The following is a 19,989-nucleotide window of genomic DNA, read 5'->3' on the forward strand; positions in this document are numbered from 1 at the left end:
CAGGGTGATTGGTACTTACTCATTTCACTGTTTCATACCCGCGGTTATTGGTACTCACCCATTTTACCAGGCGGTAGGCTTTACAGACCACGTTCAACTGGCTCCTAAATAACTCCCTGGCACGTCCCAGGCTGGTCTAGTCACAGACTCAGCTCTACTTGCAAAAATCCTAGCAATGGAGGGAAACCTGCATCCCGCCTTGGACACAGCCACAGCACCCAGCAGTGCTGGGAGCGAACTTCTTAGGGACTGATCAGACATCAGAGCAGGGCCAGTGTGAACCAAGCAATGAAATAAAGAACTCATAAGTCAGTCTGAGATTCTTTTGGCATATTTACTATTGTAATTGCACAGAAGGCTCTGATAGTAGGTGAAGCTGTGTCTAAGATGGAAACATCATTTAACAAAAGGAAATGAGAAGTTGGTCATTTAAGAAAGTGTCACATACAGAGGAAATGCAGTGGCTTTATGCCAAGTTAGAATAGAGCACTCACATTTGCAATCAATCCAGCATAATAATTTGTAATACCTGACTCTGTTTTTCCAAGGATACTGAAGTACAAAACTAAAGGTTTTCTATCATCTCAGCAGTCTCATTAAAAATACTATTTTATACCAACAGATTTCAGTAATGATTGCAAAGTCCCAGAAGATGTTTTTAATAGAAGCTTTCCATTACCAAGCAGCCTTTGCTTCATATCATGTCAGAGACTGACTAGGACCCATTTGTAAAACAGACATGCCCAATTTTAAACATGCCCACAGCTCAGCAATGCAAGACAACACACTTACTGTTTCTGAGGCGAGAAATTATTTTAAACCACTTTCCTTATTCCTCCCCAGAATGAACTGCTGTTCTTAGAAAGAAGTGTTTTTGTACCAGAAATGTTAACTCGCCCTAACTTTAGGATACAAGGTTATGTTTTGATGTTGCAACCATAAATGTACCATATATATATGTATATATGTATTATTGTTATTATTGACTTCTAGAGCCAAATCTGCTCAGGATCACTTCGGGACCATGGTATATAGGGTCACAAACACCCTGTGATTACTACTCTGTTACCAGTTCCTTTTTGGAGCACTGCTGTCAGTCTCCTGTTTCGCTTTTTGCCAATGCTTCCAGGGGACCAGAGCAGGGCTGTTCCCGCGACGCAACTCTTTCCTTAGGCATGTTGCTGAGCCCACACAGCCTGGGAGAGGCCCAGCATCATTAAGTCTCCCAGTAAAACGGAAGACTGTGCAGTGTCTGGTGGCTGTATCAGCAGCTGTTGTTTAAGAGGAAGAAATGGTTTGGGGCTCTTGCTGTATTACTGGAAAGCTGGCATCCTGTTCTCTGTCTTCTCTAGCTGTCTCGCTAGGCCTGCGTGTAGAACAAGGGATGACGTACTTTCAGAAATCTGCCTTGACTTACAGATGCAAAAAAGTATTTCCTCTGTTCTATACCACTACAGATTGACAGGTGAAAACAGACACTACTTCCTTTACAGCCTAGCCTCTACAGTTTGGTCTTGTTCCCTTTTTGAGAAGGTAACCAAAACTTTTGCAGGGGAGCTGGAAAACAATGACTTTAGCTCACACTCAAGTGAGTTTATTTGCATGAGTACTGTCTGAGTTCAGCTTAGAAGTAGCTGGGAAAGACTCTCAGTGCAATTTCTGAGCCTGTAAAATGTGATGCACAGTTGTGGCCATGGCAGAACAGTTATTTATTTATTTATTTATTTATTTTCCAGCAGAGTCAGCATGGCATTCAAGATGATAGCATTCTGTTCAGCCCCAGAAACATGAGTTGTTCGGCTACTCTACACGAGTGGCACTGTCTCAGATAAATACTGAGAGTACAAACAAGGTTCAGATGAGAAGGCAAGATAACTGCTGTTCAGATAAGAAAAGCCCATAAAAAAGCACACACCAGTTTCATTTAGGTTGCAATAATCATTCCAAAATGAAGCACACAAGGACCTGATTACATATGGAAGAAAGACAGTTAAAAAAAAAAAATTAAAAATGAGGAGATGAACAAGCCTTTAATGGCTGAGTTATTTAGACTTTGGCATGAGCTTTCTGCTCAGTCAGGTAGGTAGGAAGTTTTTAGGCACGGATCATCCAACTTTTTGCCATTTGTATATATAAGGTGGCCAGAAAATCATCTGTCAGCACACCATTTTCAAGAGGAAAAAGTGATGAATAACATGTAGAAATTAGAATATATACACCCTGTTGCTTTACAACTAGCAGTCACTCCATCACTAATCCATATAATCACTGTCTGTAATTGGGCACTTCTGTTTAGCATGACAGGGATGCTCCTTGGAAATAGGAACAAATCCATGAATGCCATGTTAGTACTTCACTGCTACCTCTACAGTTCTGATGAAAAAAAAAAAAAGAAATCCCATGAAAGAAAAAGACAACGCCTTCCAAGAGCAAGATACAGTAATTTGATCAGCGTTAAGGCAGCATGTGGGAAGAAGGCAGCAAAAGGTGCTTGCTGGAGAGAAACTACAGCGAGGGATCAGCGAACAGATGGCTCCTTCCAGCAATCCTTGCAGAGAAGCTGAGCAGTCAGTCTCTTCCCACTGCTGCCGTGGCACTTCTCTGTGCATCCCACCAAGAGACATGCTGTACTTAAGGAAACCTCTAGCAGAGTATATCAACAGGCAGAAAGTCAACACTTGTAAGGAACTGAAAGGTGCTTCCTTATCCTTACAATTCCAGAAGATATTTTTTGTTTGTTTGTTTATAAAAATTAAAAACAAACCAATGCCTAAAAAAATAAAAAAAAATAAAAGACCCTCAAATTGAGATCATCTCCTATAATGGTTTTGTTTTCTTGCTGTACAGCCCCTTGAAGTTTTCAAGTCTATCAGTCACTGCTGTATGGTGCCCTACGAGTTGTGTGGTGATTGAATGGGTTTGTAGAGGAGCAGGAAAGAGCATGGGGGGAATGTGAAGACAGGAAGCATACTGCAGCTCTGGCTGTGAAAATGATGTGCACAGCCATACAGCTTGAATTGATCCGTTGCTGTAGCAACTGGTAATCCCACCTGAGTGGAGTGAGGCACTTGGGACATGACCTGCTCCAGAGTCACATAAGTCAAAAGAGCTGCTGAGACTGATCGTCCTGGATCCCACTCCCTGGACATTGGCTTTAGTGCTTGCAGCACCGTTAATTTCCTTGAGTCAATGAGCTAGTCAATGGTGTCAGCCGCAATGCTTGGAAAAGAAAGGCCTCACAGCAGTGAAGCAGACATTATACCAACATCTTCTGATTACCCTTAAACCTTCCCCAGTCCTCCCGCTTCCTTTAAATTCATATCTTATTTTCCTCCACCTTTCCAACATCAGTTCAGTAACCAGCGAAATGGCTACCATCTCATTTCTTTGGTCTTTGTTGCTGGAACTTAACTGGGAAACAGGGGAATTCTTCACTCCTTTTCAGTCATGTCGATGAAATGTGCTAAGTGCAAATTTTTAATTTAAGTGTATATCAAAACATTTCAAAAGCATGAAGAAGGTGCTGCTCTTTCCACTTTACAGACATAAGGAGAGGTTAGGTGTGCAGGAGACTCAGCTTTGATTTTCAGCACAGTTCAGGATAAAATCCAATGCACTGAATTTCAGCTCTTCTGCTATAACTGTGATGCCTCTTGGGCTTTTTCTGGAGTAGGGATTTATAAGTGCATCAGCAGAATGTGTCAGATAATGAATGGTAATTAAAACCTATCGTAAATCTAGTGTACACTTAACACCTGCTCTGTTCACTGAATTTGAGCATTGAGAAAGCCTCTTACAGATGAGTGAAAGGAAGTGTAATGTAGAAAAGCTAGTGAGAGTGGCTTGCTTCTTTACATACACTATTCACAGCAATTTGAAAACCACCAAGTGACTGTGAAGCCCAGACCTCGTTTTAAAAAGTGATTTGAAGCTCTCCCATAGGAGGTCAGTCAGACAGCACCTGCTGTGGGACTTAGGCTCCTACTTGTCATTGGGGTTTCGAAAAATAATTATACCCAGTGAGTCACTAAACAAGGGGTTCTATCCCAAGAGGTTTCAGGATGTACATTTTCTTTTAGCGAGATTCTAGTGTAATGTAGACTCCATTTTTTGGTCTAAGCGTGGCTTTCGATTTCAGTTGCAAAGGAATCTGAAAGGCAAAAGAACATCTTATGTACAATGGTATGTACTAGTTTATGTGTACATAACAGCCCCACATACAGACAGCCATTTTTGCTAGGGGACCAATTCATACCAGTATTACTGTAGAAGCTGTAAAGTGCTTGTTTTACAGTCAGCTGTGGTAGTATAATATTAAATAGAATTTATAGCCAGAGGCTGAGGCAGTAGTCGCCCAGGTATATTGTAGATCTGAACAGAAAGAAATTAACTCTGTAAACTCTCAAGCTGCTGAGTAAATGGCAGGTGCAGTATATATAGTAATAGGTGTATACTAAAGTGCTAAGGTCCTAGGAAAGATGTACACCTATCCTCACCCCATATAAATCAATGGATTTTGACTGCAGTGTTGCTACACTGCTCCCCACCAAGACAGAGGTGTGTAAGTTTTGTTTTATTGCAAAAATCATAAGGGCAAATACATTTTGATTAAAACATGTAGTCCAGGTCTCTTGTCCCTCCTTATTACGGAATTGGCTCTAGCGGTTCACTCTAATGAAGAGAAAGCCATAAAGACAAGTCAGTTGTCCTGTCTAGGACACACTGCCAACCCACTGAAGTTGACAAGTAAGGCTTTTAAGCCTCTGCACATACAAACCTCAGTCTCTGGGCAGATCTTAAATCGAAACTTCTGCAAAACCCTTAGCAGAGTCATTTTGGTCTCCAGTAAACCCATCTTCATGCCAATACAGCCACGGGGTCCTGCCCCAAAAGGCAGATATGCAAAGGGATGTTGTTCCTTCTTGGCCTCCTCTGTAAACCTAGAAGGTGAAGAGGTAGAAACCAGTTTAATAAATGTTTTTTATTCCTGATTCTATGTTATTTTATTCACATCTCAGAAGTGGTTATTTGTATTGCTCTTAATGGACAGACCAATGGAACTATTGACAGATTATGTATTGATGGGCTAATGCCCTTAAGTCAACTGATAACTGGCTTATGGGCATCAGCCTTTTTCAGCTGGTGATTCCAGGAGAGGACATTAGTACTACTTGACAGACATTAGTACTACTTACTACCTGTCTTCAATGAAATGCCTTCATTCAATGAATTACACACTAGATGTGTAGACCTGTGCATGTTTCAGGGAGAGATTACAGGTAAGAGGAAGCCAACAGACTGGAATGCAAACTATGTAGGATTAGCAAGTGTTTCCCTGCTGTGCAATGCAGAAGCAAACCAATGGGAATTGGTTTTAGCCTTCCTGATTTCTCTTTGAAGTTTGCAAGGGATGATGAAATCATCTCATGGGATTGGACAGGCCATAGAAGACAGTTGTTATGATTCATTGCAGCTCTTCTTTCTGCTCTTGGCCCAAAGAGACCAGATTCCCAGCTGGGAAGCACTGAAATTGCAGACCCTTCTGTTTTTAGAGCTGAAGTACCTCAGTCTACTTGGAGAGACTGATTAACATGACAGTTTGCATGCATCAACTAGGTAGCTCTAAAATATTATATCAATCCATTAGAAATTAGGTTATTTTTTTTCCCACAAGGAACTACTATTTGAATAGTGGTTGAAAGGAAAAAGGTAAATTCTGTTTGCTGACATCTACAAAGATGGATGTATACTGGACAGAGTGTGCTTGAATCAGTGTAGTTTATTAGGGTCAGCAAATAATCAACAAGGTGAGGCTCTAACCTGGCCCACAATGAGTCACTGATAAGAAAAGCTCCTTAACACAAGCAAACCTTCACAGTGGTGGCATTGCCCTGGAAATCTACATAGTCCTCCCAGCTCACAGGGTGTTTGAAGCTGTTCTGGTAGTAGAGAACTATTTGTCCAGTTCTGCATGCAGATAAAGGTTCTACAGGCATTCTTGAAAATCTTTTGCCCACTTGCACACAGTTTGCAAGAACTTTAGACTTCCAAGGCCCAAAGAACTCTTGAAGTAGTTAGAGATGTGAAGTAATACAGGCAATTCTGAGATCTTGAAAAAAAATAACACTGCATATTTCTGCTAACCCTATCTCCATGCTTAGGTACCTAAATCAGATTTGTATACTACTCCATGGATACTTCCATGCAAATGGGTTAATGTGATTCTTGCCTTGCTCACCCTCATATATCATTCTGGTAAATTTAAAGCCTGCCTTGTATTATTCCTGAGGCAGATTTCAAAAAGAAATATTAGAGGGAAAAATGACCATAGCAGAACTAATTTATTATTTGTTAAGCTCTTATTTTATAATTCTTACTAACATTGCCAACTGATATAAGCTGGGGAGGGTGTTAGTAATTATGCTTCATTCCTCAGGGAAATTTCCAAAGGGAATTCATCTCAGATTCATTACGTACAGCACTGTATGAGTCAATGGGACTGCAGCCACCATTTTACCCCATAATGCACTTTCATACCACTGTTAAGGTGTTGAATAAACAGTTAAGACAGCATTTCTAGATAAACTTAGCTCAAAACAAACAAACAAAAAACACCTACACTTCCAGTTATTGCTAAGATTCCTCCTCAAAAAAAAAAAAAAAAAAAAAAAGGTCTGAGCATCCATAGCCCTGACATTACTCTTCTTCATGACTTAAGGTGCCTGGTACAGCATATACCAAAATTTGCTCCAGAAGGAATCCACTGTGCGTAACACCTAAAACACATGGGTTGACCTGCTGGCGAGGATGGTTCTGGACTGCCACGCATCACGCCAGTCATTTGCAGAGCATAATTTTTTTTTCTTAGCAGACTTGTCAACACAGTGGTATCTTAAAATACAGCTGTCCATAAAACAGGTTAAAATAAAGCTGCCTACAAAACAAAATTGTGCTTTCACATAGCACCACATCAGCTAAAGCTCTGTGGGCCTTCCCCATAAGCTCAACGCAGGAACTGTAGAGTAGGGGAAGGTAACGCAAACACAACTTGACAGGGGTCCCTGCAGCTGAAGATAATAAATGTTCCATGTGAAAATATGTCTTGCCAAGCACAGCTAAGAAACCAGGATCCTAGCTTAAGGACAGAGAGAAAATTCCCAGTGGGAGATGGGATAGGTTCCCTGCTCACAGCACATCCAAACCATAACAAGATCTGAGGTGAAAAGGCTGCTCTAAATCAGCCAGGCACTGTACGAGTTTCCTGCATAGCGGCATGCCAATAAATAGACTGTCTTCCTACAGAACTTCTACATCCAGAAGTGACACTATTTGCAGCATCTGATCGGGAAACATCTAAAAACATAAGTCCTGTTTCAACTGTTGACCAGACTTTGTACTCTCTCTAGGATGCACCACTATTACCAGTTGTCTGATTTGGTTGAAAGAAAATATTTTATGATCTAAATTAAACTGCACTCCTCTTGAGGAAGATACTGTTTCAGGTGAATTTGGGAAGACTGTGGCTGTGAAGGAGCAGCAGTACCTGGTGCCTCCACTGGACAGGCTGGAGTACTGCGCCCACCCTGATATGTGAAATAGCATTTAAGGCAGGCCTTTGGTCTCAAACAGTCCTAACAAGGCCTGAAGCCTAAGAATTGAAAGCATTACAGCACATACCTCTCAGGAATGAACTTCTCTGGCTCTGGCCAGAACTCGGGGTTGTGGTGGAGATGTCCAACTGCGGTTTCAATGACAGCCCCGGCTGGAATATGCTGTCCCAGCACTACACAGTCCTTAGCAGCTTCCCGAGTGAACCTGCAAGTGTCATATATCCCAGATGATTAATAAATGTGAAGACACAGCAGGAAGGAACTATAAAAGTCAATCTCTTCAGTTGGACTGACTTTGCAGTTTAGGGAGTAAAACTTTCCCAGTATATAAATACAGCAACCATTACTGGTGTTAGTATCTTCGCGGATTACTATCATCTCCAACTACCTATAAACACAAATCCCCAGTGCAGCTACCTAACTTTTGTCCTTTTCACAGTAATTTCTGGCTGCTTATTATTTTCAGAAACACTAACTGTTGAACTGCAATTTTGCTGTTAAAGTCAGCTTAAGAACCTATTTCTTATGAAAATTGCAGACGAAATGCGTCAGTCATCGCTAATAACAGGCAGAAAGAGTATACTGTTTTGCCTTCAGGAAAAGTTATATCAAATACAGTTTTTTGAGTTTTATTTGAGAGGCTCCCTCACTCTGGGACTGCACCTGAAACTTAGCACGGGATGGTTTTAATGCTAGGGTTAAGTGCTCTGCTGCTGCTACAGAAATGCAGCCAATTCACAAACCATTGAAAGCCTGCAGCTCACTCATCAAGGACAGGTGAGACATCAGCAACATAACTGTCCAGTTTCCTCCCACCCTGTGGTGGCAGGTGATGGAGTGGGACTGTCCTTAGGGACCTTACTGTGACAACAAGACTGAGACAAGCAGCCTGGCTGCAGCCAAGCTTGGGTCTGCAAACCCTGTAAAAATGCCGTGTGGGTGTGCACGTGTGCAGGGATAGATCCTGATAGGGATCTTTCGGAGCTTGGGTGGTCACTGCAGACCCCAGCCCGGCTGCAGGCAGCTGTGGGCTCTCTCAGCTGGCAGCTATTGCCCAGCACCAGCTGGGAGCACAGGGGCTCCCTTTGCTGCTCCCTGCACTGAGCCTAAAAAGTTGAATGAAGATTTCAGTTTCAGGGCTGTCAGTCAAGTGTTATTGTAGAAACACATTCTTTCCTCACTGTCACCCAGTTTCTCTCTTTCTCGTAGACAAATAAATAGCAGAGACTCCAAACCTGGAACAAAATTCTGACATGTTAAGGAACACATTGACAAGCCATCCTTCTCATCCTTACATGAATTTGGTGACAGTGGAAACATTAGTTTTGTGGAAGAAAATTCTCTGGCTAGTAAATTAATTTTTTAAAAGAATCTCATTTTACAGCATGCTTGGCTGCTACTGAGTTTTCTTCAGAATACAGCATTATTCTTGTCATAGGCAATTAGCAACTTTAGAAGTTGCTAATTGGGCTAAAAGGGCTGTCCTACCCATTGCACATCCCTCAGAGTAAAAGCCAGACCAATAAACACCACCACCAATGCCTGCAGAAATTTGGAACTACTTTGCTCCATTCTCATTTTGTTTCCCCACCTGACAGACATTGATTCTTTTCCTTTGTTTCACCTGAAACTCAAAGACTGCTGATGCTTTAACGAGTGAAACAATTTCCACTGGTATACCACATATAACATAATAAAGCCCAGTCACCTCATCTAGGAGCAAGTATCTTTGACATTTACTCTCTGAGCAACCCTGTCAATGTCTATATAAAAAAAATATATATATAAAAAAAACTTGACTTGCAATCTTTACGGATGCATAAAAGAGAACATGATGTTAAACTTTTTTATTTTAAGGTGTTTGCAATTGTGGGGCAAGTTTTTCAAAGGCTGTCACAGTAAGCTCAGCTTTGGCTCTTTTCCAGTCCTCTGAAATACCCCCTGGCTTCACAAGAAGCAGCAAAACTGGCTAACTGCTTTGAAAAGTTCCACTCTTAACATTTACATTTATGCTTATGACAACTTGGAAATTTGACAATCATACAGCTTATAAGTTCTTTCACGCTTTCCTTTCAGCTCACCAATATAACTTAATAAACTTAGCCTTGGGTGGATTGGGACAAAACTTTCAAAATTTAATGGATGTAGCCATTAGCTTAGTGATATTATTATAACACAGTACTAGTGCAAAACAGTATGGGTCCAAGTCAAACAGAGATGTAAAATAGAGTTGAGCTTTCTGAATGTGCAAACCTTCCAAACCAGGGCCTTAACGAATAGTGAGTAACTTAACCACCAGCCAAGAGGCCAGGGTAGTTCTTTGCTCCCTGTCTCTGAAAAAGCAGCAGCATCTGGCTTTCCCAGGCTAGTCCTGCTGCAGAATGGCTCCATCCTCCAATCCTGGGGGATGTGAAGAATGTTGAGAAAGCAATCTTGGCCAATCTGTCGTAAAAAAGTTACTTTTGAAATACTAGGATTAGCCAGTTTTCCTGCAATAGGCCACTTTATATCTTTCAAATGCACAAGCAGTATTGATGTTGGCACAGAGATCAAGGGCACACTGGTCTTCCAACAGCAGATTTCCATTTTATTTAGCTAGGGATATACCCAGTGGAATGTGGAGGGGAATAAAAAAAAAGTACCTGAATGCAGGTGGATACATGCGCAATGTTTCTGCAATCACCATGTCCAGATAAGGGAGCTCTTGTACATTTTGATAATCAGGAACCATCTGAAAAGGCAGGAAGAAAGGAACAATTACATTTTCTCACATTTAAGTGCCAAACTCATCTCAGATTAGCTTTTAAATCATCTATTTTTACTGGGCATTTTTCCTGTAGAAGAACTCGATGTCTCATCTAAAACAGTAAATGATAAAATTATACAAAACTGTGGGCAGTAATTAAATGTGTGTATAACATTCCTTTCATCATCAAAACACTTTGGTGTGCAGCCCAGCTGAAGATATAATAATAAATCAACTTGCTAGAAAGTATTTTAAATAGGGCATTGCAGGGAGCATTAATAGCTCCAGCAGTGATATTGTTTTATTCATGCACTGAAATCCGCACTGGACACTGGTTCCTTCCCAAGGCCAGGAGTGTGGCAGACTGGGAGCACTTTCTTTGTAAGAAACAGCAAATAGGTTATTCCTTGTCGATGTTGGAGCCAACCCTTTGCCCCTTCCCAGCACTCAAGCAAAGTGCTAGAGCGCCGTGAGGTCTGTGGAGGGGTGGGAGATGGCACTGGGACGCCCGGCAGCCGATAAGGAATGGTATACAGAGGCGAATTGCTCTGCCAAGTAGTAGGGCATGAGGGCAGCTCAAATCCTGCCCAGCAAGACTGCAGTGGTGGACATCCCTTGTGGGACAATGCTTCGTTTTGCTTGGGGCGCAATGCTGGAGCCCACATTTTTCATGAGACTACAAAACTTCCCGGCCCACAACAACGAGTAGCGAGCACCAAAACCCAAAGAGCAGTGCAGCTCAGAAGGCTTTGCCCTTGGACAGGCAGCAAACAGACGACGGGAGACAGCAAACCGAGGGCGACCGGGAGCAGCAATGCCACAACTCAGCTCACAGATACAGGGATAATTCGTCCCTGTTGCCTTCCTCGGAAAAAGGACATTTTCGCCGTCATTATTCAGCGCTCTCAGCAGAGGGCAGCCAAAGTACATCTAATAACCTCGTCAGGAGAGCGGAGTTTTGTTTTAAATTAGAGCATCTCCTAAGGACTGACACGGAGTAAATTGGAGAAAAGCACAGACGTCAGACTAGACTAAACCTTTTATGAAGATTTGGGGCCCCTGCCGTTCACAAAGGGGACTGGATTCCATCCTTCCTTTATTTACTACAGCACTTTTCATGTATAATGCATATTTTATTGAATTTTCATGCAAAAACATATGGTACATACTGCAAATACTAAGCAGAGAACAACTCCAGATGGTATGCAGAAAAGGCGTACAATAGAGCGAGGATACCTTGCTGGATTAGGGTATCCCACTTATTCAGAACTAAGCCACCATGCACCATTTCACATTAACTGATCTTTTCGAGGAAGGAAATAGATACATTCTATTATCCCCCTTTTTTTTTTTCTTTTTCTTTTTTTTTTTTTGGCTCAGGAGAGGAAAAGCAAAAACAGAGAAAATAATTTGCACATGCCGAGCAGAACCAGTGTGTCTGCGCCTCTCGTATGGACAAAAAAAAAAAAAAAAAAAAAAGATAAAAAAAAAATATGCAACTCAGCTTGTCAATATATGAAGTATTTTGTCAGTATATGTCAGATATTATCAATACAGGAAGTACGACTACTCTGACAGCCTTTCAGCATTATTTTTATACTGCAGCAATGCCTATTAACTCAAACCTTTGGCTTAGGTCGATGGTTATCAGACAAAGGACTGGGAGACTAAAACACACAAATGGCAGCAATGCCATGAGAACCAGGGCTGAACGCTGTGCCCCAATAATTTATATAAAACCAGAGACAGGAGGATGAGTTTTATCAGCTGTGTTTTGCGGAAAGGGACCTGCGGTTCAGAGGCTACCTGCCATGCCCAGGGTCGCTCAGGATCTCAGTAGCAGAGGCTGGAAATGACCCATGATCAGACTCAACATTCAGGCTTTCATGGCAAAGCTACCTTTCTTCGTGACAGTGTAGGCACTCCAGGCTTTGACGCAAATGCATGCTGGGGTGTGTATTCTTTTTTTCCTCCCAGCTAATTTTACATCTCTCTTTCAGACCCTTCCCCTCTTCTTTTTCTCCTGCATCTCTCTGAATCCTGGGTCACCACCTCAGCCCTGTCCCTGCTCTCCCTGCCCATCTCGTGGATGGGCTGGCTGAGGAAAGAGCTCGGGCTCAGAGGGAAGGAGTGCTGCAGCCAAGATCACACCATGATGTGCCCGATTCCCTGAGCCATGCGCTCTCCACTGGTCCTTCCTGTCTCTCTCATAATCCCTCTACTTACTTCTGGAGTCAATAATTAAGATAATTATACGGTAACCTGATATAATAAGTAGCCACTAAATCAAACCATACATCAACAAATAATATAACACTAAATTATGGGAGCTTTGATTTGCTCTTTCAAATAGCTTCTATACCTTGCGGGGATTAGCAGTTTAGAAAACAAAGCAAAGGTGCAAAACCAGCTGATTTTCCTTGGAAGAAAATTCCTTTTGCTTGCATAAAGAAAAAGGGGTCAGTCAAATGGCAGCACAGTGAACTCTGCTATCGTGGGCATGGCAGACACATCAGTCATTTCCTACATCTGATGCAGCTTAATTATTGACACTTCCATGCTTTTAACATCAAAGTAGCCGGACCTAATTTAGTAGTTGTTTGCAAGGTCTGACCCAGGGCTGCGTAAAGTACACACCAGCCACGTATCCCTGTTTGGGAAGGACAGTTTGCTGCTGCTGCTTTTTTTTTTTTTCCCTATCAAAGAAAATATTTTCCATTTGTTTTTCCACTCCCTTTCTTCAAAATATTCCTTTAGCCAAGCACATTTCAAAGGAACTTAAATGTGCTTTTCTCCCTAAATGTCCCTATTTATATCTTTCAAATGCTGGCAGGTTTGCTGTGGTGAGGGGGTGTTGCTGTGTAAAGTTGCCACTTTAACCCCTTTCAAAAAAAAACACATTTCTACATTGGCTTTTACTCAGGATCGGGTGTATTTTCATTAAGAGATTCCTTTCTGTAACGAGTAGAGAAGTGGGGGGAGAAAGAGGCACCACGCTGCATGTAATAAAACTTCCTATATTTTCATTCTGCAGCCGCTGCTTTGCACAGCCGTTTGTTGTATGCTTTGTAAATCCCTGTAGTATCTCTTCCTGCTGACTTGGAAGTAAAACAGCCATGTAACATCTTGTGGCATTTCTCTGGGTGCATGTTTCTCCAGTTTGACTTCCAGAGGTGTGGTGGGACACTCTCACCCATCCCAGACCATTCGCTCACTTCTGAAGTCCAGGAAATGTCTAGTTTGGCCACAAACAAACTCTCCTTTATGGCTGGCAGCAAATCCGAGGCCTCAAATCCCCAGAAAAGGTGGGAAATTAATTCTTGACCCCGCAGAGCACCCTGCAGTGAAATACCAGCAGTGATTACAAAATTCCCTACGTGCTACAAGGATGATGCATGATTTAATCCCCATATAAATTCCAAGGGAGATAACTGCCTTCAGATCCACCTCTGCTTTTCAGTTTTGGCTTTAACATTTTCTAGGCTGGCAAACCTATTTTTTGCCACCACCCTCAGCTAACTTTTAATTCCTCAATGAACACCAAGGGAATCAAAGTGCTGACAGGAGAGGTCTGGCCAATCTTTCTGCTGCAGTTTGAGATGTTACTGTTCCCAGTTGCTCGCTCCTCTTTGCTGGCTGTGGTTACCAATGCCACAGCCAAGTCAGCAGAAGGGAACATATGCCTGCACCTCGGTTGCTTCCATACAATGTCCAGCATGAACCCATCTTCAGCGACAGTTTAAGACAAGATACGAACTTTTTCCCCAAGTAGCTGTCGAGTGAGGCACAGATCCTCCCCTACCACCTCTGTTTGGGGAATGGTAATCCAAGCACACATCAGCGAATAAAAGATTTCCACTTATCCTATTGGTCATGGTCTGGCGGTGCTCAGCAGCCAGAAATGAAAAAAAATCAGAGAAAATTGTATGTAGCTGACAGAGTGTGACGTGCACCTGAAATCGATTTGGAAGCAGCGAAGGCTGCAGAGACCACATTGCTCACAACCAGCGCTGCTGAGTCACGGGGCCGGGGCTGAACCAGCTGCGGTTTCTGGGAAGTTGCAAATCTCAATCAAACGCCTCGCGGGCAGGTGTGACTGCGACAACACCCGTGTCAGAGAGCTGACACGTACATCTGCCTGGGTGCAGATGCAGATCCATGAGTTATCTATGCACGTCGAGCTACACAGCCCACATCGGCCCTCCCCCAAATGTAGACTTGGGAAGGCAACAGGATAGGAGGGGGTGAGTCAACAACAAGCCGGCATCGTCCCCCGTGACTCTCACCCACCCGTCGCCCAAACTCCAAGAGCTATTCAGCCCATAGCCATAGTCAGTATTCACAAACGGGTCAGCAATGTTTCTTGATCAAATGGATCAAAAGCTGCTGACAGATCAAAGAATCTGCCTGGGGTTTTGACCTTCCTTTGGTCACTGCTAGGAGCGGCTAATCCACTAAGCGAGAGACGGCCCGCGTGCCCCGCTCAGCCTGGGAGAGCGGGGAGAAATGCAAGTGTCGAGTTAGGGTTGCCCCATGGCAGCCTTTCTAGCAACCCTATCACGACAGGAAAGGTTAGAGACACAACAGGCTCAAGATACAGATCAATGAAAAACAGGGTGGGGTGGTGCAACACTTGCCTATCTGTAAGTCGCCTAAGGGAAGCTCGCCTCAAGTTTTACCATTTCCACGACAACGCGCTGGAATAACCGTAAGCACCAAACTACAGCCTCCCCACAAAGGCAGTGAAACAGGGGCAAACTTGACCACCTAAAATTTCTTGGCTTCATCCTCAGAACTTGGATCAAATACTAAAAAAAAAAAAAAAAGAAATAAAAATAAAAAATGCTTAGAGCAGTCATCATGCAATACCTATTGCAAAATTTCTCTCTGCTATCTACCAAATGAGATGTCACCCTGAGGCATGGCACCAGGCAGGAGCAGCCCTTGCTGCTGGGGAAAAGGGACCCCACAGCTCCTGAGTCTCACTTGCCCCAGAGGGCAGGGCAGGGCAGAAGCAGCACATTTGTTGCTTGAAGACACTGCTTTAAGGTACACAGGAGTTTATCTAAAACCAGCAAGTGTCCACTGGCCAATGCCAGAGGCCTACAGATGATTTTTTTTTTTTTTTTCTGGAAAAATATTTAGTTCTTGATTACAGAACTGAGAACAAGGAGTAGGAAGTAAAAATAGGACAAGCCTCATCTAAGCAGAGTAAGATGCAACAACAAGAGGCTTCCTGAGCTGCCTAGCACCTCTCCTCTCAAATTCTTACAGCACGTCTTGGTAGCGCTAAAATCTCACCAGCAGGTTTATAATTTCTCACCACTCTCTCCCAAATAAACATTAAAGTAAATCCTCAGCTCCAGCCCCTCATACCTCTCTCCCCGAAAAATAAAGGCTATCCAAAGCATGTACTCCCAAGCTCTCCCTTTATTTCTTTGTTCCATGTGGGTTGCCTGTTATCTCTCTCATCTGCCTGGTGTGCCATTCAAATGGAAATACAACACGAGGGCTTTTGCCCCCACCTTTGGTGGACGTGGGGCACTGATGGCTCATTGGGGTTGGGAGCATTACTTTGCTCGCTGAGGAACTTCCCAAGTAGCAACAGCGCTCAAACTTCCAGCACTCAGTGCATCTCATCAAGCAAACACCCCCCAGCCCCTCCTAAAGACCATGCCTGCCAAACAAATTTCGTATCACAGCTTCTTTTTCAAACCACCTGTCATACACCCTCGCGCCTCCTCTATCTCCACCTTTCAGGTTCTCCTCTTGGAGGCTTCCTTCATCCCCCCTTGTGTCGCCTGGTCCATCGCCATGCAATTCACAGGAGCACATGCAGAGGCAGGTGCCAATTCGCAGGCCAAGTTCAGAGGTGGAGGGAAAACTTGGCGCACCACTTACACGCCGATAACCACATTACACGCAGGCCGTGCAGCCAAATTCCCTCTGGTACTTTGGTGCAAATCCACACAGCTCCCTGGGGTTGTATCAATGTAAGGGGAAGGAAAATGTGGTTCTAAGTACGCACCCAACAGTGCTGGGGAAAGAGCCAGAAAGTATAAGGTTGCACCAATGTCAACTTTCTGTAATGCTGTTTTGCTTTTTGAATCAAAGACTTCAGCTTCTGACAGAAGACAGACCTGCACTAACTCCAGTAGCTTTTGTGGTGCTAAAACAAGGTCTTCGTAGCATCACTGTTTGCAAGGAAACTTCTGTGAGATAAAAATATTTCCTGAAACTGAAAAGTGTCCCAAAACCAAACAGATAAACACAAATCTGTAACCAAAACAGTCAAAAATTTGTTTCCACCTACATTACTAGTGACACATGGTGATCAGCAAGAACAGAATGAGTGCCATCAGGTAGAAGATCTGACAAAAAAAGCAGGAAAAGAAGAAAATCCTTTATATGGCAAGCTACAAACTAAAAGACAGGAGAAAACAAATGTGTGTCAACGTTGGTTTTGTGAATTTGACAGTCCCAGTTAGTCCCAGATTCCTGTGCCAAGAGAAGTGGGCGCCCTTAGGGAAAAATGAGCAAATGCCTGGGATTGAGAATGGGTATTGCGGGCTCTACAGTGCCACGAACAAGTGCACAGGTCCCGAGGTGTTGATAGTGCCCAGCAAAGAAAATTTTCATACACAAATAGCCTCAACAGGTGACTAGAGCTCCTTTTTTTTAATTTTTTTTTTAACTCTTAAGTTTGGTGGGGATGAATAGCTCCTCTCCAGAAGTGCTTCCCTACCTGTACACAGCCAGTGCCCAACTCCAGCTATGTGGCTCTGCTAAAATCTGTGGTCACTCGAGGCATGGGGGTTGCCCATTTCTCGTCTCCTTAGAGAGCACTCATCCCCCCAAAATGCCCCCTGGTTCTCTCCCTCCGTTCGCCTCAGCCCACTGAGACTCCAAAGTCTCTCTCTACACTTGTCTGACACAATCAAAATTTCTACTTGGGTGGCAGAAATTCTGAATGGTGAAGTATCCCAGTGGGAGGGAGGCAAGGAGGAAATTAAACAGGAGAAAGGACTGCCAGAGGCCCAACAGGCTGAGAAAGAGAATTATAAAACTGGGGTAGGTCTGTCCGAAGGGCATGTCACCAGTCCAAAGCACATTAAGCACTGAAGTTCGTGCAAGATTTAATCCTTCCTGCTATAGAAGTGTCCCTTGGTGGTTGCTGCAGATCTACAGGAATAAAGAGGAGGGATTTTTTTTCTCTCTCAGCAGACATTCATGGTATCACATAAGAGCCAGATGATTTAATTTAATCATTCCTGCTCCAGCTGGTATTTTCTGTATAGAGGTGACAGTGCTTTAAATTAGGGCCTCGTATATAAAAGGTCCGTGTGTTTAGTTTAATCAAATGTTCATTTCCTCATGTTATGTTTATATTAAAAGACATCACCATGAATTTTCATGCTGCAAATAGAGGCTATCACATGGGCTAAGTAGCGAGGTCCTCATCAGTTGTTCTTCATCTCTATGGCCTCGTGTGCTTGGCAGCCTTACGGACTGAGAGATGACTCAGGCCCAAGCATGCAGTTTGGGGAAACATGCCCTAGAGAGCACAGTTCGACCTGCAAGGAGAGCAGAGCTTTACGCAAAATAAATTACTCCAGTAATTCGCCCTGCTGCAGATACTTAAATATGGGCTTGCGCCAGTGGCTGCTTAAGTCATTGGCTTCAGCAGTTGCTGGAGGAGACCTTTTCTGAATTAGTAAACAGGCAAACATTCATGGCAAAGAAACTGCAAGATTCTCCCATCACTCAGTGTAATTATTATTTGCTCTGACAAGGGCAGGTCAGTTTTAATACCATACAACATTTATGTAGTGCCTGATGCCTTGAAAACATTTTATGTACATTAAGTGCAGTACAACAATAATAAAACTTTGCCTTTCCATAGTTGCTTTTCCCCCGAGGCTCGCGAAGCGTTTAGCAAGCATTAATTAGTTGGTCATCTTCCAAACGCATGTGTGAGGTGCTCCTGGTAAATACTCCCTCCATGTACACAGGGGGCCAGCAGAAATGCTGAAGACTGAGGCCAACAATTTCCAGCCTTAAGAATCGAGCACACACCAACGCCAGCCTGCGTAAGTAGCCTGATTATTTTCAGCCTCAACGTGACTCCTGTGAGCAAGCAGGCAAATGCTGCTCTGAATGCCTAGGCTTAAAATGACCAAAAAAGAAAGAAATCTGTAGCGTGGCATTCAAATACAACTTCCAACAAAAAGGAGCTTTGTTTGTTTTTAGCTGCCGAGATCGTAATTCAGGGCTTAGCTTGTCCTTGAGAAACCAATGTCACCAAAAGTGCAGCGAGTAAAGCAGCTTTTCAGGTGCCAAAGTTCCAGTTCCTAGTTGTAGACTCCTGCACCTCCTACCTAATTCAGGTAACAGCTTAGCCCTTCTCGCCTTACTATCCCCATAGCAAAGGATCAGAGCCAAAGGGAGAAACTATTTTTTAACACATGAGTTAAAACTGATGGGCCACAGGGAACCTTGGAGCAGAGAGGCACAGTTATGTCCAGTCTGCGTGGCAACTCTTTACCTCCACCTCCTTTTTCTCCCTATCCAGACAGTGCTAGCAAAGACTGGCTCTCTTTCCTAAGCAGGCCGTGTGTTCTGCTACTCCCTCTTTCTGCCTTATTTCTTGACTGGAGATGTCTCTTGTGCCACATCCAGTCCTAACTCTAAATTTTAGCATATGTCCTTTTTACAAGATATGAGGGAAAAGTCTGCTCCTGTTGAAACTTCTCACATTTTAGCTGAAGATCCCCAAAATGGAGAAAATAAAAGCGGAAAACTTATTTTCTGACCAAAGCTAAACAACATCTTTTTGTCTTCTGCTCCCTCTGGAAAGCGCTGACTGCCATGGGTTTAACAAAGCAATTTACAATGGGTATGGAGAAAAAAAACTTCATGGCACTTAGAACAGTTTTTGTGTCTTTTCTCTCCAACATACGAAGAGGATCCTTTTAAAAAATCTAGAAGCCGGTCCAAAACCCACGACCCCCAGCTCAGTGGGGAGCTGGCTGCAAGCACTGGCGCACAGCTACCACGACACTATCCTATGACAAGCCCCTCTAGATACTCAGATAAAGCTGTCTGCGACGAATCCTGGCAGACGCCTAGTCAAGGATTTCTCTCTCTTTCTCCCCTTGCTCTCTCTCTTCTCCATCTGGGAACGAAGAAATTTCCCTAAGCCTGTTCACGCTCAGATTTTAGTGAAGCCATCATGGTGTCATGTTCTGGCGCCGTTTTGTGTCTTTGCTTTCCTCTAGCCTTTGTAGAGCAGCATGGCACGGCTGTCCATCTGTTTATGATTTACTTTACACAATGACTTGGTCCTGATTACACTGATAGGCACAGTAGGTTATTTGAGGGCCAACTGGATCTTTGTAATGACACTCAATCTGTACCCAAATCGTGGGAACGTTTCCAATCAAGAAAAGGACAGTGACGAACTCCAGCAAGGCCTCCCCCAGGACAGCTTTCCTGTCCTTAATCCCAGCAAGTAAAAACAAAGATGGATTTTTTAAATCCAGAGTTATTCTGCAATTATCAGTACCTAAGAAGTCCATAAAAATAAAACAGAAGTCAAGAAGAGAAACCAAGCCCCGGGTCTTGCTAATGTTT

General features: G+C 43.2%; 1 protein-coding gene across 8 annotated transcripts in view; it reads right to left on the bottom strand.

The window, feature by feature from the left end:
* Window positions 1-315: 315 nt before the first annotated feature.
* Window positions 316-19,989, bottom strand: part of TBXAS1 (thromboxane A synthase 1) — a 242,938-nt gene continuing 223,264 nt past the window's right edge. For 7 of the 8 annotated variants that reach the window (XM_005021523.6, XM_021273728.4, XM_021273727.4 and 4 more), the window contains 4 exons: window positions 10,253-10,341; window positions 7,678-7,815; window positions 4,778-4,940; window positions 316-4,150 (listed from right to left, as the gene is read on the bottom strand). In XM_005021523.6, coding sequence (XP_005021580.4) covers window positions 4,076-4,150; window positions 4,778-4,940; window positions 7,678-7,815; window positions 10,253-10,341 — 465 coding nt within the window. In that variant the 3' untranslated portion in view covers window positions 316-4,075. Of the gene's footprint in view, window positions 4,151-4,540; window positions 4,672-4,777; window positions 4,941-7,677; window positions 7,816-10,252; window positions 10,342-19,989 lie in introns of those variants that run through there. The other variant, XM_072038668.1, reaches the window with a different exon arrangement.

The sequence above is a fragment of the Anas platyrhynchos genome, chromosome 1 (genome assembly GCF_047663525.1).
Source record: "Anas platyrhynchos isolate ZD024472 breed Pekin duck chromosome 1, IASCAAS_PekinDuck_T2T, whole genome shotgun sequence".
NCBI classification, from domain to species: Eukaryota; Metazoa; Chordata; class Aves; order Anseriformes; family Anatidae; genus Anas; species Anas platyrhynchos.